Genomic DNA, 25,719 nt, shown 5'->3' with positions numbered 1-25,719 from the left:
CATTAGGAAAAAGTTCCTAACTGTCAGGGTAGTCAAACACTGGAATAAATTGCCCAGGGAGGTTGTGGAATCTCCATCTGTGGAGATATTTAAAAGTAGGTTAGATAAATGTCTATCAGGGATGGTCTAGACAGTATTTGGTCCTGCCATGAAGGCAGGGGACTAGACTCGATGACTTCTTGAGGTCCCTTCCAGTCCTAGTATTCTATGAGCTTTCGTGGGCACAGCCCACTTCTTCAGATGACCGGAGTTATGAGTTTGGGATGGGAACACTTGAAATAAATAGAAGAGGGGAAGGGGTAGGGAGAAAGAATAACAGAGGGGGGTGGGAGACAGAGCATCAGTAAGTATCTGAAGAATGGGCACTTATACCTAAGCAGATAAAAATCAAAGTCAACAGATAGATTCCCATGTCAGAAAGGATACTACTCAGACAGCTGTTAGTATCTTCAATGGTTGTTAAACTGGTAATGTCCTAACCAACCTTCATCATGACTGAGTCCATTAACATGTGAATTGAATTTGCAGATGACCTGTAATTCCAAGGCTTCTCTGTGGATCTGCTTGTTGAGCTGGTTTGACAAGACAGCTACTTGGGAGTTCTGTCATAGTATGATTTGGAAGGTTAAAATGTTCACCAATAGGTTTCTGTATGTTTCCTTTACATATATCTGATTTGTGTCCACTGATTCTTTCCCACAGACACTGTCCAGTTTGTCCAATATATATAGCAGTGGGGCACTGTTGGCATTTGATGGCATAGATCAAATTACTGGATGTGCAGTAGTTATTACTGGTTCAGAGTCATGCTGGAAGGGCATAAGAAGTGGAGTTTCCGCAGGGGTCTATTTTGAGACCAGTTCTGTTCAATATCTTCATTGAACAGATATTGGCATAGAGAGTATGCTTAATAAGTTTGCAGATTATACTAAACTGGAAGGGGTTGCAAATGCTTTGAATGATAGGGTCATTATTCACAATGATCTGGACAAACTGGAGAAACAGTCTGAGGTAAATAGGAGGACATTTAATAAGGACAAATGCAAAGTACTCCACTTAGGAAGGAACAATCAGTTTCATACATACAGAATAAGAAGCAACCGTCTAAGGAGGAATACAGCAGAAAGGGATCTAAAGGTCACAGTGGACCACAAGCTAAATATGATTCAACAGTGTGACACTGTTGCAAAAAACAAAAAAACAAAAAAACATGATTCTGGGATGCATTAACAGGAGTGTTGTGAGCAAGACAAGAAGTCATTCCTCCACTCTATTCTGTGGTGATTAGGCTTCAGATGGAGTACTGTGTCCAGTTCTGGGCACCACATTTCAAGAAAGATGTGAAGAAATTGGAGAAGGTCCAGAGAAGAGCAACAGAAATAATTAAAGGTCTAGAAAACAAGACATATGAGGGAAGACTGAAAAAACTGGGCTTGTTTAGTATCCTGTCTTCCAACAGTAGCCAATTCTGGGTGCTTCAGAAGGCATCAACAGAAGAGGCATTCATCAAATGATCTCCCTGTCACCCACTCTCAGCTTCTGGCAAATAGAAGCAAGGGACACTATTCCTGCCCATCATGTTATGTTAGTGAAGGAATGAATAACATTTCATTATTCTATATTTCCATACCATTCATGATTGTCTAGGCCTCAAACACATCCTCCCCGCCTCCCCCCCTTTAGTCCTTTCTTTTCCAAGCTGAAAAGTCCCAGTCTTATTAATCTCTCCTTATATGGAAACTGTTCCTTACCCCTAATAATTTCTATTGCCCTTTCTGTACTTTTTTCCAAATCCAAGATACCTTTTTTTAGATCTGCATACAGGTATTCAAGATGTGGACATACCATGACTTTTATATAAAGGCAATATGATATTTTCTGTTTTATTATCTAATCCTCTCCTAATGTAATGTGAAGAAGTAGGTTGTGCCCATGAAAGCTCATGATACCATCTACAATGTTTTGTTAGTCTTTAAGGTGCTAGTAGACAGTTGTTTTTTAATATTCTGTTAGTTTTTTTAGTTTTTAGACTGCCACTGCACATTGAGCAGATTTTTTCTCAGAACTCTCCACAATGACTCCAAGATTCCTTGAATGGTAACAGCTATTTTAGATCCCATCATTTTTCTGTGTATAGTTGGGATTATATTCTTCCATGTGCATTAGTTTGCATTTCTCAACACTGAATTCCATCTGCCTTTGTGTTGCCCGATCACCCAGTTTTGTGAGATCCCTTTGTAAATCCTTGTGGTCAGGTTTTACTATTTTGAGTAATTTTGTAGTATCTGCAAATGTTGCCATCTCACAATTTACCCCTTTTTCAGGAACTCAGCTTGCCCCCCCCCAACCCTCCCTAAATGGCAACCAAGTTAATGGGAATTTTCATGCTAACTGATGAATACAGCAATACTCCATGTTAAAATTGTGTCTCAAGTTCCCATTAAACTTGCCAATTTTCAGTTTAAATGCCTTGGTCAAGTCAAACTGCATTGGGCAATATATTAGTACAAAACTGGTCATAACACATTTTTTAAATAATTTCTCTGATACCAAACATGTCACTTATATAATACAAAATGCATATTCAGTGCTCTCTCACCTCCGTGGTGAAATGGCATGCCAAGATTTCAAAACGTCAGCAAACCAAATGCTGCCACCACCACATGGTGATAGACATGTAAAGCATCAGGTTAGTCCAAACAAAGTTCATAGAGTAGAAAAGTGCAATTTTCATCTGCTTTCTTATTTTTTTAAACTGATCTCAACTCTAAACCAAACTAGACATTATATACTTGCAAGATAATATTTAAGGTGTAGACATATCCTACTTAGGAACAAATTCTAAGACTGAGATGTGCACACATTGCTTCACTGCAACCACACCAAATACATTATAAAAGCAAGCAAGCTATTTGAAAATCACCTACAGATTATGTAAGCAATTGGATTTTTCAAGCTTATTTTCAAGTGCTTTTTTCTCCTTGTATATTGCAATACAGGCAGTCCCCGGGTTACGTACAAGATAGGGACTGTAGGTTTGTTCTTAAGTTGAATTTGTATGTAAATCGGAACTGGTACATATTGTAGGGGAAACTCTAGCCAAACATTTCTCCAGAGCTCAGTTTTATTCTCCCACAACTCACTTCCCTCAGTCCTTTATTCTCAAGCTGAGGTGTCTGCTGAGAAGAGCCGCTCCGCGTCTCCTTGGTCTGCTGGGGGTGGCGCTAGCTTCACATCTCCCTGGTCTGCTGGGGGGAAGCAGCTAGTGCGGGGTTGTCTCACCCCGTTTGTAAGTAGGGATCCGATGTAAGTAGGATCCATGTAACCCGGGGACTGCCTGTATATATATATAATTTTGTATACAAAATTGTGGGAGAGGAGACTGAGAGCTGGATGAGTTTACTAGGTCAGTTATATAAAATGATAAAGCAATTAACACTGACTGCAGCAATACTTCCTGGTGACAGGGGAACTGGCCACTGCAGTCCTCCAACTGCTAAAACCTGTTTAGGATATTTGTTGGCAGAATAGAAACAAAAAGTATGTTTGAAATTTGGGAGCCAACGATTATTCAACAAATAAAATGCTAATCTCTATCTACTACTATCCAAATTTAAAACAGGAAGCAGAGGCACGAGCAGATTAATTCATGTGCAATAGCTTTAGTAAAAGCTCATATTTGATTTTCAAACTTTATTTTTAATACCTAGTAATTTTAGGGGTAAATGCTGCATCACTGTATTAAGACCTTAAGGGTCACAAACAAGTAAATTGTAGGTCTTTGCAAAGAATAAAATAAAGGTCTGCATGAAATACTTTAACTTACTAGCATAATAAAACCTTAACATTAATTATAACTTACATCTTTCATAAATTACATCTCTATAAAGAGAATAAGTACTTAAAAAACATAATACATTTTGCCAGCAATAAAGGAATGTAGTACCTTTTCTAGGTCTCTAATAAAATAATTTGATTAAGTTAAATATAGAGCTATTGAGAAATCTACAACAATTAAGATATGAGCAACCATAAATTGCTCTGTTAGCAAAATAGTGCATGCAGTACTTTTTAAAATTAAGTTTTTAAAATTTTGGGATGGTTATAAATACAGAATCCAGTATTTGAAAATACAGTTAGAATACAGATGCAGATGATAAATGCTTCTATACATTTATAATGAAACATGTTAATCAGTTTTTAAAATAATAGAAATATTACTGAGAAAACTGAATTATGTTTTGATGGCCTGGTTTGAAAGAGTGACACAATAATTAATATAGATTGCAGCTTAAGGGAACAAAAGATATTCATAAAGCAGTACAAATTAAGAATAATCTAGTCACATTAAACAAACAGATTTTCATTCAAGATTTTATGTTGAGATGAATGCATACAATGGATTATATGTTAAATGCAACACATATAAACATAAATGTAATATAGTGTTAAACAGATACTTAAATTAACACTAAAATGATACAGTATTTACAATCCTATTTTCATAACTATAATCTGTATGATCATCTTTAAACATAGTAGAATCTTCCACTGTACATTTAAAGGATGAGGGTTTCAAGAACTTTGGTTTCAATTATTTTGTATAATCTTAACATTGTATATTTCTTATTCAATCTGCTATATTAGAAAAATGTAACTACCAATAAATTATTCCAATTTTAACTAAATACAGCTGCAACGTTATACTTAAGTTACTGATAAGCAAACTGGTAGCCCCCTTACCTAGATATATTGTTAAAGCTGAGAAACAGATGTTGGAGGCAGGGCAAAGTATCCACATCTTTCTAGAAAGAATGAGAAGCAAATTCATGAGGGGAAAAAGAACATCTTTTGAACCTCTCTACTTGTCCTGATGATGATATATACACATTTCTATTTTCTGTAACCTTGCTGCAACATTGATTTCTGTTGAACATGCAGCTCCACTCCTCTCTGGTGCAGACTTCAAGGGAGTGCTTCAGTGCAGATATCTATTCTGCAGAACAAGCTGCACCACTTGCAAGGTAAATAGCTAAATAGCTTTAAAGAGAAAGAGCTGATAACCTTTTTTAACAGGCTTTCAGGAAAAGAGCCAAGGTGCTTGCCTCAGCATTCAAGCTTCAGGCAAGCATACTGTAATCAAACTGCATAAATATTAATTTGATTTTCTGACCATTCTGCACTAAAATTTCCAAGTGTAAACTCATAAATTAGCTTCCAAATTGCAGTAGCCGTACTGTCAGTGAAAGACTTAAATAAGGATTCTCCCCTATCAACCAACTCACTAGCTTTTAAATTATACAAAAATCCCAGACACAAAAAACAACATATAGATAGCTTTTAAAAGATTTTACTCCAGAGTCGATGTATTTTAACTATGTAAAACTGTTATAAATGTTTTAACATGCTATTATAAATCCTTTGGAATATTTGAAATATTTTCTTTTTAAACATGTTGAATTAGAAGTTAAGAGCAAGTGGTATTTGCAAAATACAAATCCACATTTATTAGAAACAGTGGTCTGTCGTTATCTATCCACACACTCATTTATTACATTAAGTACATCTCCCCACCCTGTATAAAACTATTCTCCAACTTGCAGCTGTGGATATGAACACACCTAATCCAAGTACTAGGAGACTGGCGCAGGGGCAGGCCATTTGTTTGTTTGTTTTTCCAGTAGGTAGGCCCATATTCCCACCCTCCATCAGATTTACTCTCCATGACTTATACTTGTGATTATAATGTAGCACTTTAAAGACTAACAAGATGGTTTATTAGATGATGAGCTTTCGTGGGCCAGACCCACTTCCTCAGATCAAATAGTGGAAGAAAGTAGTCACAACCATATATACCAAAGGATACAATTAAAAAAAATGAACAAATATGAAAAGGACAAATCACATTGCAGAACAGAAGGGGGATGCGGGGGGGGTGGGAAGGGGGAGGAAGGAAGGTAAGTGTCTGTGAATTGCTGATATTAAAGGTAGGGAGAGTGGGATGTTTGTGAGTTAATGGTATTACAGGTGATAATTGGGGAAACTGTCTTGGTAATGGGTGAGAAAGTTCAAATTCTTGTTAAGTCCTTGTTGGCAAGTGTCGAATTTTAACATGAATGACAGTTCAGAGGATTCCCTTTCAAGTGCAGATGTAAAAGGTCTTTGTAGCAGAATGCAGGTGGCTAAGTCATTTAGAGAGTGTCCTTTCTGGTTTAAGTGGCAAGAAACTGTTTTCTCTTTGTGATCTTGTCTGATATCTGTTTTGTGGGCATTAATCCTTTGGCGAAGTGTCTGAGATGTTTGTCCAATGTACATAGCAGACGGACACTTTCGGCACATGATAGCATAGATTATATTTCTGGATGCGCAGGAATATGTGTTCTTGATCTTATAACTCACTTGGTTAGGTCCAATAATGGTATCAGCAGAATGAATATGTGGACAAAGCTGGCAACGGGGTTTGTTGCAAGGGAAGGTACCAGGGTTGGTATTAGTGTGGTATGTCCTGTGGTGGTTGGTAAGAATCATCTTGAGGTTAGGTGGTTGTCTATAGGAGACTATGGGTCTGTCTCCCAGAGCCTCTTTGAGTATGGTATCCTGTTCCAATATAGGCTGTAGTTTATTGATAATGTGTTGGACAGGTTTAAGTTGGGGGTTGTAGGTGATGACAAGTGGTGTTCTATTGTTGGTTTTCTTGGGTCTGTCTTGAAGTAGATGGTTTCTAGGTATTCGTCTGGCTCTTTCAATTTGCTTTTTTATTTCTCTGGGTGGGTAGTTGAGATTTATAAATGCTTGGTAGAGATCCTGAAGCTTCTGGTCTCTGTCAGTGGGGTTAGAGCAGATGCGGTTGTATCGAAGGGCTTGGCTATAGACGATGGATCGTGTGGTGTGTTCTGGATGGGAGCTGGATGCATGTAGGTAACTGTATGAGTCGGTGGGTTTTCTGTAGAGAGTGGTGTCTAATTTTCCATTGTTGATTTGTACGGTGGTGTCCAGGAAGTGGATCTCTCGTGTAGAATGGTCCAGGCTGAGGTTGATGGTGGGGTGTAGGTTGTTGAAATCTCTGTGGAATATCTCCAGTGTTTCTTGGCCATGTGTCCAGATCATAAAGATGTCATCGATGTACTGTAGGTAGAGGAGGGGTGAAAGGGGACGGGAGTTGAGGAAACGTTGTTCTAGGTCAGCCATAAAGATGTTAGCATACTGTGGGGCCATGCGTGTACCCATGGCTGTGCCGCTGATCTGGAGGTATAAGTTGTTCTCAAACTGGAAATAATTGTGGGTGAGAACAAAGTTACATAGGTCTGCTATCAGGTTGGCAGTAGTGTCCTCTGGGATAGTGTTTCTAATTGCTTGTAATCCGTCTTCATGTGGGATGTTGGTATATAGAGCTTCTACATCCATGGTGGCAAATACTATTTGATCTGAGGAAGTGGGTCTGGCCCACGAAAGCTCATCATCTAATAAACCATCTTGTTAGTCTTTAAAGTGCTGCATTGTCCTGCATTTTGCTTCAACTACCCCAGACTAACACGGCTACATTTCTATCACTTGTGATTATGGCTGATGTGGGGAAAGAGCAGGACAGAAATAAACCTACAAGCTAGATGTTAAGAGATTGTGTGCATGGTGATTCTTACTCAAATCCTCAGTGTCTAGCTGATCACAATACTGTGGGATGTGAAGGAATTTTCTTTGGATCGTAGTCTGCCATAGACACCATGATTTTTACAGCTGCCAACCCTCCAGGAATGTCCTGGGATCTCCAGAAACTAAAAATTAATATTGTAATGTGATAGAACCTCCAAGAATATGTCCAACCAAAATTGGCAACCCTGCACTGGAATAGCTTGCAAACATCTCAAATATGGGTATATGTTCACCCCAGGTACTGTACAGAGGACACAGACTAACTGAATTCCTGCTTCCTCCAGTTTAGCTCATTCAGGCAGAGGCTCTATGCTCTGGACAAAAACTGCCCCTTGTGGGGCTGGAACAGTCCCCTGCCTGCAGCAGGCAGAGCGCTCCTCAAGCCACCACTGGTTGGTTACCAGTTAACTAGAACCAGAAAGCATCACCTCATGTCTTTGGGTTCCTAACATGATTTCTGAAATCTTTGGGTTAGCAATACTGCTGCTTAAGATTAACTAAGATTTGAAGTTGCAACTAACATATAAGATATTTGTATTCCATAATTATTCTGTCACGTTATATTAGGTACACCACCCACAGCATCTGTGCAAAAAAAACCTATTCTTTTTAGTACCAAAATTAAATGATAATTCTTCTATTTTAGTCCTGAAATAAAAGAGGTCTGTTTACCCCATCTACTCCTGAGTCTCCTGTTTCTTCTCTAATACATAGAATTTTGGGATACTTCCCATTGACTCCTGGGACCTAAATCAAGTGTATCTGGTTCTACATAGGGTAGTGGTGGTTGGAGACTTTCTTCTGGGGGGGAACAAAAGGACCCATCTGTCACCTTGACATGACGTCCCGGGATGCATGTTGCCCGTCAGGAGCCCATATCTGAGACGTGGTGCAGGAACTGTCAAGGATCATCCAGCCCTCTGATTACTATCCCATACTACTCTTTGATGTGGGCACTAATGATACTGCAAGGTATGACCCAGAGCAGATTAAAAGTGACTACAAGGCTCAGAGTATGGGTGAAGGAGTCTGGAATGCAGGTGATGTCCTTGTCAGTCCTTCTGGTCAAAGATAGGGGTCCACGCAGAAACAGGTGCATCCTGGAGGTGAATCCTTGGCTGTAAAGATGGAGTCACCAGGAGGTCTCTGACTTTCCTGATCATGGGATGCTGTTCCAAAAAGAGGGACTGCTAAGCAGAGATGGGGTTCACCTATCAAGGAAGGGGAAAGGAGTATTTGGATATAGATTGGCTAACCTGGTGAGGAGGACTTCAAACTAGGTTCGAGGAGACAGGTGACCAAAGCCCACAGGTAAGCAGACCTGGGAGAGGGGTCAGAAATTGGGAGGGGAGCATTGGCTATAATAGCAGAGATAAAGGAGAGACCAGGCAGAATGGGGGGGATCGGGACATGTCAGTATCTTAGTGTACTTTATCCAAATGTAAGAAATGTGGGGAATAAGGAGGAACAACTTGAAATGCTAGTAAATAAATACAACTATGTCATAGATGTCATAGATGGTATCAGAGACATGATAGGATAATATTCATGATTGGAATATTGGTATAGAAGGGTATAGCTTGCTCAGGAAGGATAGGCAAGGAAAAAGGGAGGAGGGGTTGCCTTATATATTAAAAATGTATATACTTGGACTCAGGTTGAGATGGACATGATAGACAGACTTGTTGAGAGTCACTGGGTAAGGTTAAAAGGGGTAAAAAACCAAGGATGATGTCATGCAAGGGGTCTACTACAGACCACCTAACCAGGAAGAAGAGGTGCATGAGGCTATTCTTAAACAGCTAACAAAATCATCCAAAGCACAGGATTTGGTGGTGATGGGGGACTTCAACTATTCCCTGTTCCACTCACTGGAACCCTCATTTTTGGCCCCACCTCAAAGTGTAGAGGGGCCCACAATTCCACTTATCCTGGAACCCCAGAAGAGTTAATCTGGCCTGAGGCCTTGAACCTCAGTACTACCTACCCTCCCTCCATGGGGCTGGGGTGCTAGAGGAGGGAGGTGTCTCAGTTGGAGCCACATCAGTGAAGCTTGGAGGAGCTGTTTTTTGCATCTCACTTGTGTGATCCCTGACTGATTTTTCTGTGGGTCAGTGACCCCTGACCCAAAACAGGTTCCCCACCCATCCCATCAATAAATACAATGCTGAAACATGTGTGTTAAACATTATTTTAATTAAAAATGAAGCCTGGCCAAACAGCCCACAATTGGGGCCAAGCCCCCATCTGGCCACAGCATCATAACACTCCTGCATCCCCACACACACTCCAACCCTAAGCCTATCATACACCGGAACCCCCTGGCCTAAAGCCTCTCACGTCCCCAGTCTTCTGCCACATCAATACTGCACAATCTACACACTGCAAATCTGTGTCCTGTGCCCATCATACTCCCAAACACTCTGCCCTGAGCCCCTCATATGCCCAGACCTCAACTCCTACACCCTCACATCCACAAGCCTGTGGTTTGCTCAGCACTCCAACCCTCCAGCTGACCCCAACACTCTCCAGCCTGAAGTCCCCTCCCTGAGCCAGCAGCTCCTTCTCCCCCTCCTCCTGCACCCAAAATCCCTCCCAGAGCTTGCACCTTTCACCCGTTCCCACATCCAAATCCCCCATTCCAAACCCAGGATTTCCCAACTTGTGAAGAAAGTGAAGCACCATCCTTCACATGAAATTCGTTTAGTTTCTCTTATTTCTTATGTTAAATTACATTTATATTAAATTTTTTACCAAGAAAAATTATTTGTGCTTATTTTTAATTTTAAATAATTTTTGTATACCAAATTTTTGTGTTTATTTTAAATTACGAATTGAATTTTTTGTTAAAGGGGGGGTTGGAGGATGGTAAAGAAGAGGTGGGGGGCATGAGGGTTTCTCAAAAATCAAACAGGGGCATGATGTCGAAAAGTTTGGGTACAACTGCACTACACTGGGGTTCCATGCCAAAATAGATCTTATGGCCCTGTTACGATGCTATTGGAAATACACTTAAATGCAACATCCTTATATCAATATAAGTATTACAATAGGACCTACTACTCTGGTGTCTCAGTATGAGAGGGTACAGAAACACTCTGGCAAAGAAACTACTTCAAGCCTAGTGTTTCATCTACTATACATTTGAGAGATTTTGTCTGTCTGTCTGTTCAGGAACTCCTCCTGAACGAGAAGAGCCAGGACCACCAAATTTGGAATGCAGTTTCCTCTTATCATAACTTAAAGCAAATTAAGGGTTTGGTTGTGCAGGGTGAAGAGGTGCTGAAGCTCTTCCCCCAACCTGATTCATACAGGAACATTGTTGGCTGTTCCCCTTCATCAGGGAGCCAGGGAGAAGTGCACAGTTTGCTCCATTCCTTACTCTGGCTGGATAGTCCAGGGGGCAGATAGGCCTGGACCTGCCCCAATCAGGGGAAGTACACCCCTCCTGCAGCTGTGCCTGTTGGCACTGCACTAGCCATAGACAGGCACTTCTTATGTGGCCCCAAGCTCCTGGAGTGAGAGAGGGTTGGAGTAGTCCTCTCCCCAAGGCAGCCTTCATACTAAATCCTTCATCCACAGCCCCACACCACAGCAATGATTTAAATGAAGAAAAACAAAAATTAATTGAGTTAAGGACCCAAGCAACAAAAGGTAAATCTTCTAGTACACTATAATAAACAAGTGATATCACTGCTGGTTATCGCACCTTAGCCAAAGCCAGAAGAAGGAGTTTTAGGGTAGTGTCATGTCCTTTTGCCCTTTCAAGACAAGACAAAGCGCTGGGCCCACTTATCAAGGTTTTCTTATTTTATTTTGACATATTTCTTCTAAATGACTGCTCTAACCATTTCTTTTTTATATATATATATATATATATAAACTAATTATTCATTGCACCTGGAGCCCAACTGCATTTTCTTTATTTCTATTACTTCACCCCAAACATTAAAATAAGATAAGACTGGTATTTCAAAGGCCATAAGAACTTTAATACAAACTGCTCTTCTTTCCTGTGATCTCATTCTTTTTGGTCATGTGCTTCTTTGTCTATCGCTTATGCTAACATTCAAACTCAACTAAAAAAAAACCCCAGCTTAGGCCTTTCCCCTTTACCCCTGTGACAGAACGTTACAGTGAAAATGTAAAAATAATATACTGCATTAATTAACTAGATAACATCTTCTAGAACTCAATTTCTAATAACTTTGAATTAAAATAGACCAAAGAGAAAGCACCTTCACTAAAATTACAATGACCCAAGACTGAGCATGAACATAATTTTTCTTTAACCAAGCCAAAAATATACTGAGACCAAGAACTGACTCAACAGATGCCATAGCCCAAACTAGAGATGCTATCGTGTAATTGAATTGTTATCTAACCGCAAGAAATCTTAGCAGTTACAAAACTATTCGATAGTCCCTGGGGGCAGAGCCGGCAGCCAGTGCACTCCCATTGCCACTCCTCTGAAGCCCCCTGCCACTCCATGCTGCTGCCTCTGTACCAGAGGAAGCAGCGTAGGGTGGCAGTTGGAGCTGGTCCGCAAGGGGAGTCAGTTTAAAAACCAGCTTCTTGCGCAGACCAGTTGTCTGCCACCCTACACTGCTGCTTCTGACACAGAGGTAGCAGCGTATGGTGGCAGCAGCCCCTTTCTGCAAGGAATCCGAGCTCCCCATGGACAGAGGTTGCTTCATGTGATGCAGAGTAGTCCCTGTCCGCAGCCTCTGTCCATGGCAGGCCCAGGCTTGCCACAGACAGAGGCTGCTCCATGAGATACAGAGCAGCCTCTGTCTGTGGGGAGCTCGGGCCCAACACACCTCTGATAAGAGGCAGGAGCGCAGGATGGGGGAAGGCAGTAATGCCAAGCTCATGCTGAGGGGAACAGGTTTTTAAGCCAGCTCCCCTCAGCACTCGCGCCTGCCTCCCCCGCCGCCTCTGTAAGAGAGGAAGGTGGGTCCGAGGACCCAGCACGCAAAGGGAGCCACCTTTCAGCCTACCTCCTCACCCCCTGCACTGCTGCCTCTCTATTAGGGATGTTAAATATCGGTTAATTGAATAGTTGAGTAACCTCATGAAATTTTATCGGTTAATCGACTATTGTAGAGTCCCTGAGGCAGGGCCAGCAGCCACTGTATCAGAAGCAGCAGCGTGGGGTGTCAGGTGGGACCTCGTCCACGAGGGGAGACAGTTTAAAAACCAGCTCCCCTCATGGAATGGCTTCCTGTCGCCCTATGCAGCTGCTTCTGAGAGAGTCACCAGTGTGGGGTGGCAGCAGTACCTGTCTGGTGGGGGAGTCTGAGCTCCCGGACCCAGTGAGAGCCAGAACTGAGCTGGGCTGCTTGTCCACCCGGCTCTTAATTCGTTTGAAATGCAGATCTGAAACTGGGGTAGGTACCGGACACAGCATGAACCAGGACTGAGCTGGGCTGTCTGCCCACCCAGCTCCCAATACACTTTAAATGCAGAGCCATAGCAGGGGTAGGTCCCAGACTCCTCACAAGCCAGGACGGAGGCAGGCTGCATGCCAGCCTGCTAAAAAATGTACTGGCAGGGAGAGAGAAATGCGTGTAGTCTAGAGCATTAACCTATAAACCTTTACTTATCGGTTAATCGACTTTACTATTACACCCCTACTCTCTATCAGAGTGAGCAGCACAGGGGTGGGAAGATAGATGGAGCCAATGCTCATGGGAAAGTTGGCTTTTAAACCAGCTTCTCACAGGCTCCCGCTCCCCTCTTGCTGCCTCTGATACAGGCAGTAAGCGGGGGCAGGAATGCACGTAGTGGACAAGATTAACTGATAAGCCTAGGCGTATCAGTTAATACACGATGACGTTCCTAGCCCAAACATGTTAATTCTTAAAAATGCAATAATTTAAAGAGACAAATATATCTACCATATACTAGTCAATCATTATTTCCATGTTCTCATTGCTTCAGGAAGCAAAAACAATTATGGATAATTTGACACACTCCATGAACAGTTTAATACCCAAAAGATTCAAGAAAATATTCCTGAGGGAAAGAGAGCAGGCACTAAGCATAAAGATGAGCAATGGTATGACATGGAAAATTTTGATCACACAACATTTTTGCTGCTCTGCGGGTTTATTTGTTTTTAATATCCTTCACTAAATGATAGAAAACAAATACATCATCAAAACTCACAAAAGATGCCGAGTAAAATCTTGGCACTGCTGAATTTAATGACAAAATTCCCAAATAAACAGTAGTACTTGAGGTAACTCAGACCTACTTTAAAAAAAAAAGAAGGCCAAGGTGCACTAAGAGTTACAATCTACTTGTAAAAGGCAATCCTATCAACTTAGAAAAAGCAATGTTCGTACAGGGAAAGTTCTATCACTCTAAGGAAGGGTAGAAGGGAGAACTGCAAAATAGAGACAATGGATTTCAGGAAGGCGGATTTTGGTAAGATCAGAGAGCTGATAGGTAAGGTCCCATGGGAATCGAGACTGAGAGGAAAAACAACTGAGGAGAGTTGGCAGTTTTTCAAAGAGACATTGTTAAGGGCCCAAAAGCAAGTTATTCCGATGTGTTGGAAAGATAGAAAATATGGCAAAAGACCACCTTAGCTTAACCACGAGATCTTGCATGATCTAAAAATAAAAAAGGAGTCATACAAAAAAAGGCAAAGTAGGAAAAATTACAAAGAATGAATATAGGCAAACAGCACAGGAATGCAGGGGCAAGATTAGAAAGGCAAAGGCACAGAATGAGCTCAAATTAGCTACGGGAATAAAGGGAAACAAGAAGACTTTTTATAAATACATTAGAAGCAAGAGGAAGACCAAGGAAAGGGTAGGCCAACTGGTCACTGAGGAGGGAGCAACAGTAACCGGAAACTTGGAAATGGAAGAGATGCTCAATGTTTTCTTTGTTTTGGTCTTCACCGCGAAGTCTGTAGGAATGCCTAACATAGTGAATGCTAGTGGGAAGGGGGTAGTTTTAGAAGGTAAAATTAAAAAAAAAACAAGTTAAAAATCACTTAGAAAAGTTAGATGCCAGGGCCTGATGAAATGCATCCTAGAATACTCAAGGAGCTGATAGAGGAGGTATCTGAGCCTCTAGCTATCATCTTTGGAAAATCATGGGAGACAGGAGAGATTCCAGAAGACTGGAAAAGGGCAAATATAGTGTCCATCTATAAAAAGGGAAATGAGAACAACCCAGGAAACTACTGACCAGTTAGTATAACTTCTGTGCCAGGGAAAATAATGGAGCAAGTAATTAAGGAAATCATCTGTAAACACTTGGAAAGTGGCAAGGTGATAGGGAACAGCCAGCATGGATTTGTAAAGAACAAATCATGTCAAACCGATCTGATAGCTTTCTTCAGTAGGATAACGAGTCTTGTGGATAAGGGAGAAGCTGTGGATGTGGTATACTTAGACCTTAGGAAGGAGTTCGATACGGTCTCGCATGTTATTCTTATCAATTAACTAGGTAAATACAACTTAGATGGGGCTACTATAAAGTGGGTGCATAACTGGCTGGATAACCATACTCAGAGAGTAGTTATTAATGGTTCAGAATCCTGCTGGAAAGGCATAACACGTGGGGTTCCATAGGGGTCTGTTTTGGGACTGGCTCTGTTCAATATCTTCATGAATATCTAAGTGCTCCACTTAGGAAGGAACAATCAGTTTCATACATGCAGAACGGGAAGAGACTGTCTGGGAAGCAGTACGGCAGAAAGGGATCTAGGGGATATAGTGGACCACAAGTTGAATATGAGTCAGCAGTGTGATGCAGTTGCAAAGAAAGCAAACATGATTCTGGGGTGCATTAACAGGTGTGTTATGAGCAAGACGCGAGAAGGCATTCTTCCGCTCTACTCTGCACTGGTTAGGCCTCAAATGGAGTATTGTATTCAGTTCTGGGCACCGCATTTCAAGAAAGATGTGGAGAAATTGGACAGGGTCCAGAGAAGAGCAACAAGAATGATTAAAGGTCTAGAGAACATGACCTATGAGGGAAGGCTGAAGGAATTGGGTTTGTTTAGTTTAGAAAAGAGAAGATTGAGAGGGGACATGATAGCAGTTTTCAGCTATCTAAAAGGGTGTCATAAGGAGGAGGGAGAAAACTTGTTCATCTTGGCCTCTGGGGATAGAACAAGAAGCAATGGGCTTAAACTGTAGCAAGGGAGATTTAGGTTGGACATTAGGAAAAAGTTCCTAACTGTCAGGGTAGTCAAACACTGGAATAAATTGCCCAGGGAGGTTGTGGAATCTCCATCTGTGGAGATATTTAAGAGTAGGTTAGATTAATGTCTATCAGGGCTGGTCTAGACAGTATTTGGTCTTGCCATGGGGGTAGGGGACTGGACTCGATGACCTCTCAAGGTCCCTTCTACTCCTAGTAATTCCATGATTCTATGATTCTAAGGAGGAAGTTCCATTTGCGTGTGAATTCTGTTGACTATACATTCTATAAAGGAGGCTGACTATAAAAAAACCAAACTGCCCATTTTCTCAAATATCAGCTCAGCCAGTAGACTAAGAGTGGACTTTGCTATTATGAAGAAAAGCAAAAACAAAAACACAAGGAAACAAACCTGGAAATAGGAGCTGAAGCTTCTATTTTCTATTCAGCAAAACTCACAGTTCACTTTTCTCAGAAAATCATACACCAGTGGGCTAATTAATTGACATGATCTAAGATACAGCTCAAGGCAAGAGCTGCATATATTAACTTCTCGCCTTTGTTATTATGTACTATTTGTTTCTTTCCAAGCAGGGAATACTTCGTTCTAGGTATTCAGCAAAATAGCATTTTTTTTATTTTGTGTTATCTACTTTTTGTTAAGGTTATGTAATAAGAAACTGAAACATTATCTTTTGCTGACACAGATCTTCAATTATTGCTAAGGTATTTTCTCACTAACACAAAATGTTTGAAGGTATTGGTTAATTTTAAGTAAAACTGAAAAGTTTAAAATAATGTTTTTAGTTATCTTTTAAGTTCATACTGATTTTCTTTAACTGCTATATATAAAAAGAGAGGCTACTACTAAAAAAAAGTACTCGATGCCATCAATAGCTATGATTTTTAAGTTTAGGATATAGTCAGTATATTGTTTACTATATTTTTTGCTAGCTACTTAATCTATGCACCAGAACTGAATTGCTTCTTCAAGATTTCCTAACTTTTAGCACTTCAATTAGTACTAAGAAAGCTTCACAACTATAAATAATCATTTATATAAAATACCCACCCATATGTTATTTTTAGTTTAATTTAATTCACACAAAACTAAGCATAACAGCAACCATAAGTCGTAGGCAAATGAAAACAATATAGTTCTAGAACTGCACAATGCCAGCATGGTTCAAATCAAACTATAGTATTTTGCTAACTTTTTTGTGGGGGAAGGACAACAAATACTGACTTTGTCACTTACCATGGAGGTGATTTGATTATGACGCAAGTTAAGTTCAGTCAGTGAATCCAGTCCATTAAGGTTTTCTATGTAGCTTAAAAGATTTCTGGCAAGGTTTAACACTCTGAGTTCACCCAAATGATTGATATTTTCTATTTTAGCAATCTGTAAAGAGAAGCATAATTAACAGTGAACATATTGTGCCCAGTTTGCTTATACACGTGTTAGATATACATCTTAAAGCAATTTAGATACATACTAACATAATTCTACATTAGTTTTTATTTTTAATAGTAGATATTTATGTTTTCGGTTGACTTCCACTAGATTTCCAGCAGCCCACTGGAAATTATACAACATTATCCAGTTTACTAATGTTCTTTTTGGTCACGGAATGATGTAATTAAGTCAGCAGTCCTTATTCTTTATCATCAGAGCTCTCTGTGTTTATGCTGTGTGGGACAAATATGTGCTACTTCCAGGTGAAAGTAACCTAAATTTCTTACAGATACTATCCTATCACAACCTGCTCCTTCCCCAAGGGCTAACCGTGGGGAAGGGGGTGGCCATACAAAAGTACCAGCAAGAAATTTAAGAGTGGGGGTGGAGTGCAGGGAGCTCGGGGCAGAGGGTTCGGGTGTGTGTAGTGTACAAGAGTTAGGGCTGGGTATGGGAATGCAGGAGTCAAGGTTGGGATGTATGAGGGGCGCAGAGCAGGGCAGAAGGTTGGGGTATGTGGGAGGGTGCAAGAGTCAAGACTGGGGTGTATAAGGGACATAGGGTATGAGTAGGGTCTCAGGGCAGGGGTTTGGGGTGTATGGGGATGCAGGAGTTAAGGATGGGGATGCAGGAGTCATGGTTGTGTTGTATGAGGAGGGGGCTCAGGGCAGATGAGTTGGCGTGTGTGGAATGTGGGAGGGTACAGGAGTTAGGGCTGGGGACAAGGATGCAGGAGTCAAGACTGAGGTGTATGAGGAAGGGGCTCAGAGCAGAGGACTGGGTGAGTGAAGGGAGAGCTAAGGGAACATTTCAGGGGTGGGGGGCTTCAATTACCCTAGTCTCTGACTAGGGAGTGAGGCAAAGTTTTTTCTTTTTCTCACTACTGAGCAAGGCAAATTTCACATCCATGAGCCTTCCTTCTCTGCCCTCCCCTGGGCAGCCAGGAGTGAGAGCAGGCTGTGAAACTAGTCTCACTCCCTAGTCAACGAAAAGGGGGAAAAAAATCATTCAGAGACTGGGGTAAGTGCAGCTGCAGCCCCCATTCCTCCTGAAATGGTGGGGGGCTCTGGGACGGGGCAGTTCTAGACAGACACACACACACACACACACACACACACACACACACCCCATCAGCTCCTCTAACCTGTCAGGCTGCCTGTTTCTAGTGTGGCAGCCTGCAGAAAGCCAGGATCCAGGCTGGAAGTGCCCCAAACCTACCCCTGCAGCTAAGTGCCCCAGTCAGGCAGTTTCTTGCCAGAACGATGTACCAGGGTGCACTGGCTTTCTGTCACTTCTGGCTGCTTCTTCAATGTTCTGAGAGCCTTATTTCAAACCAGCCTTGCAAATTCACTCACTTCCCCAGCAAGCATGGTGCTTCCCAGGCCATCAATTTCTATCGAATGTAAGCTTTAACTGGAAAAAAATCTATAGCCCTTATGCTTGTGAAGAGAACTTTTTAAAAGGTGAACAGAGTGCAATGTGGAAGAGTGTGTAAAGTCTGCCCCCGCACTCCATAGCGCCTAGAAAGAACCACCAGCTGTTTTGAACAGTTGGCAGTCCACTGTAGGCAGCATGTGCCCCTGGGAGAAGACTTCGTTAGCACTCCACTCAGGGACTGGGGAGGGGTTGCACATGAAGTCTTTGCCCCTCGCCCCCATCCTGCAAGGGGTGCATAGCACCTAGAGTGAACCGCCAGCAGTTTTGAACAGCTAGCGGTTCCTTCAGGTATTGTATGTCCTTGGTGGGGGAAGGAGACTTGCATGCTCCCCAGTCCCAAAGTTGGCCTGAGGGCGGGAGAACAGCAGGGTGGCTGCGGTCTGGATCCACTGGCTTGGTTGGCCGGATCTGGCACGCAGAGGCTGCCTTGCCCACCTCTGTTCTAAATGGTCCTTGCTTCTATCGCTGCTGCAGAAATCTGGGTTTCATTAGTAATTTATGGAGATGTTATTTATAACTTTTCTTAGTCATAAGTCTCTGTCAACAGTAATGGAATTCTTTCCTTCTTTTCTATCACCCTTTTTAATACAAAGACATACCTGCTTTAGCCATTATTTTTATTTTTAGGTAATAAGCCATTGCCTTTTCATTCTACAGGCTGGACCTCCCTCATCCGCCACCTTTGGGACCTGACTACTCCTGAACAAGGGGATTTGCCAAACAAGGGGAGATCCTTCCCATTATGGTCCATGATGAACCTGGCTAAGACTCCACCTGAGCTGTACTGCTGTCTGCCCAGCCATGGTTCCCCAGGCTGGAGCTCTGCGGCTGCCAGAGCCGAGGTTGTCAGGGCTGCTGGGGCTTCGCAGTTGCCCGGACGTTGCGGCTGCTGTGGGGGCCAGGACTTCACAGCCGCTGGAGTGAAAAGGGCTCTGCAGCTGCTGCAGCTCTGTGGCCACTGCCAGTCCCCACTACCGCCCAGTAACAGGGGCCAGAACTCTCTGCTACGCTGCTTGTCCCTACCGCAACACAGGACTCCTGGCGGAATCGTACCCGCCCCCCTCCTGCCCTGTGGCCTGACCTCCTTTTAACTGGACTCTGTGGTCCAGGAGCATTGCTGGACCAGAGTCCCAGTTAAAGGAGGTACAACCTGTAGACCATTACAAGTGATATTCTCTTTAACAAATGTAAATGACACACATCTAAGTCCCTGTAGACTATTTTCTACTTACCATAAATAAGTAATTGATAATCAGTTTTTCGAGGTGTTTTGCATTACATTTAAAATAAGAATGGGAAATACCTTACTTTTAAATAAATGTACAAAAAGCACAATACGCTCTATTTTCATGTTGTGTGTTTTTGAGAGTTATAGGATATTTAGATAGTGAGAAAATTTGAAAAGCTCGAAGAGTCAAGATAAAAATGCCTTTGAAAATTTTATGCAGCACATAACTCATCAATAATGAAATACCACAAAGATAGCATCCGTTTATGATGTATTTCTTGTGTATATTCAGAAGAGGTCTTTGCTTAAAAATTTCTTATAGCATAGATTTCTTATATTTATGTTGCTGAACTTCCAGTAAGAAAACCCTGACACATAATTAGATAACTAAGGAATACTCAAAGCAGCGCCAATAATAATTTGATTTTATTAAATGAAATGATATGGCATAAAATCTATTCTATATGCAGTGGGACAATTTTTTCTGTCAGTTACACGTGGGCCAAGTCCATTAATTTTGACAGGGCAGCCTGGTGTAACTGGAGAAAAGTATTTACCCCATTATGTCTTTACCTAAAATACCTTTGAAGAGATTTAATGAAATACTGTACTGAAGAGCAGTTTAATGAAAAGCTTTTGCTTACCCCATAAGTCTGGTGACCATATTTTCTGAACCAAAATTAGCGACACGCTAGCCACACCCCAGGCCCCCATTAGCAACGCCCTCTGCTACAAGAAATCCCACCTCTGGAGGTAGTACTCCAGGAGTCAAGATGGACACATCACCGGTAGTAAAGGATGTCATATGACCCCTCTAAGAACACCTCCTACCATCCTCTACCCATAGGAATGGGTTTGGCCCCCCACAGGATCCCTTCATGCAACTAGCCTGCAATTGCATTAACCCAACTTACATAAGAACATAAGAACGGCCGTACTGGGTCAGACCAAAGGTCCATCTAGCCCAATATCCTGTCTATCGACAGTGGCCAGCACCAGATGCCCCAGAAAAGGTGGACCGAAGACAATGATCAAGCGATTTGTCTCCTGCCATCCCTCTCCAGCCTCTGACAGACAGAGGCCAGGGACACCATTTCTGTCCCCTGGCTAATAGCCTTTTATGGACCTAACCTCCATGAAATTATCTAGCTTCCCTTTAAACTCTATGGGTGTGTCTAGACTACATGCCTCCTTCGACGGAGGCATGTAGATTAGCCAGATCGGAAGAGGGAAATGAAGCCGCGATTAAAATAATCGCGGCTTCATTTAAATTTAAATGGCTGCCCCGATCTGCCGATCAGCTGTTTGTCGGCAGATCAGGGCAGTCTGGACGCGATGCGCCGACAAAGAAGCCTTTCTTCATCGGCACAGGTAAGCCTCGTGAATCCAGGTTTACCTGTGCCGATGAAGAAAGGCTTCTTTGTCGGCGCATCGCGTCCAGACTGCCCCGATCTGCCGACAAACAGCTGATCGGCAGATCGGGGCAGCCATTTAAATTTAAATGAAGCCGCGATTATTTTAATCGCGGCTTCATTTCCCTCTTCCGATCTGGCTAATCTACATGCCTCCGTCGAAGGAGGCATGTAGTCTAGACACACCCTATTATAGTCCTAGCCCTCACAGCCTCCTCTGGCAAGGAGTTCTACAGGCTGACTACACACTGTGTGAAGAAGAACTTTCTTTTATTCGTTTTAAACCTGCTCCCCATTAATTTCATTTGGTGTCCTCTAGTTCTTCTATTTAGGGAACTAATAAATAACTTTTCTTTATCGGCCCTCTCCACACCACTCATGATTTTATATACCTCTATCATATCCCCCCCCCGTCTCCTCTTTTCTAAACTGAAAAGTCCCAGTCGCTTTAACCTCTCCTCATATGGGACCCGTTCCAAACCCCTAATCATTTTAGTTGCCCTTTTCTGAACCCTTTCCAAGGCCAAAATATCTTTTTTGAGGTGAGGAGACCACATCTGTACACAGTATTCAAGATGTGGGTGTACCATAGTTTTATGGGGCAGTAAGATATTCTGGGTCTTATTTTCTATCCCTTTCTTAATAATTCCTAGCATCCTATTTGCCTTTTTTTACCGCCGCTGCACACTGTGTGGAAGTTTTCAGAGAACTGTCCACGATAACTCCAAGATCTCTTTCCTGATTTGTCATAGCCAAATTAGCCCCCATCATATTGTACGTATAGTTGGGGTTATTTTTCCCGATGTGCATTACTTTACACTTATCCACATTAAATTTCATTTGCCATTTTGTTGCCCAATCACTCAGTTTGGTGAGATCTTCTTGGAGTCCCTCACAGTCTGCTTCTGTCTTGACTATCCTAAACAGTTTTGTATCATCTGCAAACTTTACTACCTCACTGCTTACCCCTTTCTCCAGAGCATTTATGAATAAGTTGAAAAGGATTGGTCCCAGGACTGACCCTTGGGGTACACCACTAGTTACCCCTCTCCAATCTGAAAATTTACCATTTATTCCTACCCTTTGTTTCCTGTCTTTTAACCAGTTCTCAATCCAAGAAAGGACCTTCCCTCTTCTCCCATGGCCATGGAATTTACACAAGAGCCTTTGGTGAGGGACCTTGTCAAAGGCTTTCTGGAAATCCAAGTATACTATATCTACTGGATCCCCCTTGTCCGCATGTTTGTTAACCCCTTCAAAGAACTCTAACAGATTAGTAAAACAGGATTTCCCTTTACAGAAACCATGTTGACTTTTGTCCAACAAATTATGTTCTTCTACATGCTTCACAATTTTATTTTTTACTATTGTTTTGACTAATTTGCCCGGTACTGACGTTAGACTTACCAGTCTGTAATTGCCAGGATCGCCTGTAGAGCCCTTTTTAAATATTGGTGTCACGTTGGCTACCTTCCAGTCATTAGGTACACAAGCCGATTTAAAGGATAGGTTACAAACCACAGATAATAGCTCAGCAATTTCCCATTTGAGTTCTTTTAGAACCCTTGGATGAATGCCATCCAGTCCCGGAGATTTGTTAACATTAAGTTTTTCTATTTGTTCCAAAACCTCCTCTAATGACACTTCAATCAACGACAGCTCCTCAGATTCATCACCCACAAAGGACGATGCAGATTCAGGAATCTCCCCAACGTCCTCAGCCATGAAGACTGAAGCAAAGAAATCATTTAGTTTCTCCGCAATGGCTTTATCGTCCTTGATTGCTCCTTTTATAGCTCGATCATCTAGGGGACCCACAGGTTTTTTTAGCAGGCTTCCTGCTTCTAATGTACTTAAAAAACATTTTGTTATTTCTTTTTGAGTTTTTGGCTAGCTGTTCCTCAAAATCTTTTTTTGCTTTTCTTATTACATTTTTACACTTGGTTTGACAGTGTTTATGTTCTTTTCTATTTATCTCACTAGGATTGGACTTCCTGTTCTTAAAAGATACCTTTTTGTCCCTCACTGCTTCTTTTACATGGTGGTTAAGCCACGGTGACTCTTTTTTAGGTCTCTTGCTATGTTTTTTAATTTGGGGTATACATTTAAGTTGGGCCTCTATTATGGTGTCTTTAAAAAGTTTCCATGCAGCTTTCAGGGATTTGGCTCTAGTCACCGTGCCTTTTAATTTCTGTTTAACTAACCTCCTCATTTTTGTGTAATTCCCCTTTTTGAAATTAAATGCCAGGGTGCTGGATTGCTGAGGTGTTCTTCCCACCACAGGAATGTTGAATGTTATTATATTATGGTCACTATTCCCAAGCGGTCCTGTAACGGTTATATCCTGGACCTGATCCTGCACTCCACTCAGGACTAAATCGAGAATTGCCTCTCCCCTTGTGGGTTCCTGCACCAGCTGCTCCAAGATGCAGTCATTTAAGCCATTGAGAAATGTTCTCTCTGCTTCTCTTCCTGAGGTGACATGTATCCAGTCAATATGGGGGTAATTAAAATCCCCCATTATTATAGAGTTCTTTATTTTGGTAGCCTCTCTAATCTCCCTTAGCATTTCAATGTCAGTATCACTGACCTGGTCAGGTGGGGAGAGGCCGGGGGCAGTGTTCCCTCTAAGATTTTCCACCCATGAGCAGAGTGGGTTTCGTCTTCCACACCAGTATTGACTTCACGTGTGCTTGTTCAGATGTGTGCCACTGTGGCAGCCAAATTATTAACAAATATCTTATAAATATCTCCCTTTCCCCCTCAGCTGCCATCTCTCCCACTCTCCCCTGGTTTTTGCTGCCCCCCACCCCTCACCCTCCTCTGCTGTCCTGGCTCCTGCCCTTCTCACTCTCCTCAGCCTTTTGGGGACCTGCTTCCCTCTCCATCCTCTTTGACCCCTGTACCAGCACTTCTCTTCCCCCTGTGGCTACTCCTCCTCTAGCCCCACTCTGATCATCTGTAACTACACCTCCCCAACCCCTCTCCTAACACCTATCATAGAATCATAGAACCATACAGCTGGAAAAGACCTCAGAAGGTCATCAAGTCCAGCCCCCTGCTCTAGGCAGAACCAATCCTAACTAAATCAACTAAATCAACCCAGCCAGGGCTTTGTCAAACCGAGACTTAAACACCTCTAGGGATAGAGACTCCACTACTTCCCTAGGTAACCCATTCCAGTGCTTCACTACCCTCCTGGTGAAATAGTTTTTCCTAATATCCAACCTGGACCTCTCCCACTGCAACTTGAGACCATTGCTCCTTGTTCTGTCATCTGTCACTACTGAGAACAGCCTTTCTCCACCCTCTTTGGAAGCTCCCTTCAGGAAGCTGAAGGTCTTGGCAGAGGAGGTGAGTGAGGAGGCTAGGGAAGTGGGGTCTCAGCTTGTGGAGGTGGGAGACACTTACTTGCTTTTGCGTGACTCCCAGCACCTACCACTGCTTTTTAAAATCTAGCTAATTTGTTTTGCGTTAATTGCTTAAATTAACTATGATTGAGAACCTTAATTTTCATGCCATTCTGTAAGTTGAGAGTTTGCCCTCACCTGCAGTGCTGGCTGTATTCACTTTTGGTCACCCTACCTCCAAAAAGATGTATCAGACACGGAGAGATTTATGGTCAGTGGAAAGGAGAGTAAAAGGCATTCACTAAAGCTTGTACAATTTTTCTGGGGAATGTTTAGGAACCATGCTGTAAAAACAGATACAAGTTCTCCTCGTTTCAAACTTTCACCTTGTGTGCATCAACAACTCAAAGACTCCCAGGGGTAGCCATGGTAGTCTGTAACTGAAAAAAACTTAAACAATGAATGGTCCTGCAGCACCTGAAAAACTAACAAAATTACAAGAGTAGAACAAATTGACACACAGCTTCCGGGTTTGTAGATAGATGCATGTTTCAAAGAGCTTGCAAATAAAAGTTTCAGACTATAAAACAACTAACATCACACCTAGTACCTGCTACTTCTGACTCATAAGAGCCAGAACTCTACCACATACCATGTATTAATTAGTAACATAGGATTTTTTTAAAATCATTAAGATCAGAGTTTTAGATATCTGCAACACTCAAAAAAAAAAAAACCTGTTGAAAGAATATTTTTCTTTTTTATGTTAAGGCATTAATACCTATGTTTGAAATGTAATCATGCAAATATCCTCCTGGTACACACACACCATGCAGCCTGCTTTCCCCTCCAGCTTTCCCTCCAACCCAGCCAGACAGAGAGGACTGCAGCAAGTGAGTCAGGACACCCCCAACAAACTGCCCTTAGGGTTGCCAGATGGTTTCAACAAAAATACTGGACACACTTGACATTACGTCACAATCTACATTACATCTTATTTAGAAAATACCAGGTATTTAT

At 42.0% G+C, this 25,719-nt stretch overlaps 1 protein-coding gene across 3 annotated transcripts in view; it reads right to left on the bottom strand.

The window, feature by feature from the left end:
* Positions 1–25,719, bottom strand: part of LRRC49 (leucine rich repeat containing 49) — a 128,972-nt gene that overhangs the window by 71,884 nt on the left and 31,369 nt on the right. For 2 of the 3 annotated variants that reach the window (XM_075897737.1, XM_075897738.1), the window contains exons 8-9: positions 17,075–17,218; positions 4,744–4,805 (exon numbers count right to left, since the gene is read on the bottom strand). In XM_075897737.1, coding sequence (XP_075753852.1) covers positions 4,744–4,805; positions 17,075–17,218 — 206 coding nt within the window. Of the gene's footprint in view, positions 1–4,743; positions 4,806–17,074; positions 17,219–25,719 lie in introns of those variants that run through there. The other variant, XM_075897739.1, reaches the window with a different exon arrangement.

This window comes from Pelodiscus sinensis, chromosome 14 (genome assembly GCF_049634645.1).
Source record: "Pelodiscus sinensis isolate JC-2024 chromosome 14, ASM4963464v1, whole genome shotgun sequence".
NCBI classification, from domain to species: domain Eukaryota; kingdom Metazoa; phylum Chordata; order Testudines; family Trionychidae; genus Pelodiscus; species Pelodiscus sinensis.
This window is presented reverse-complemented; position numbering and strand designations above follow the sequence as displayed.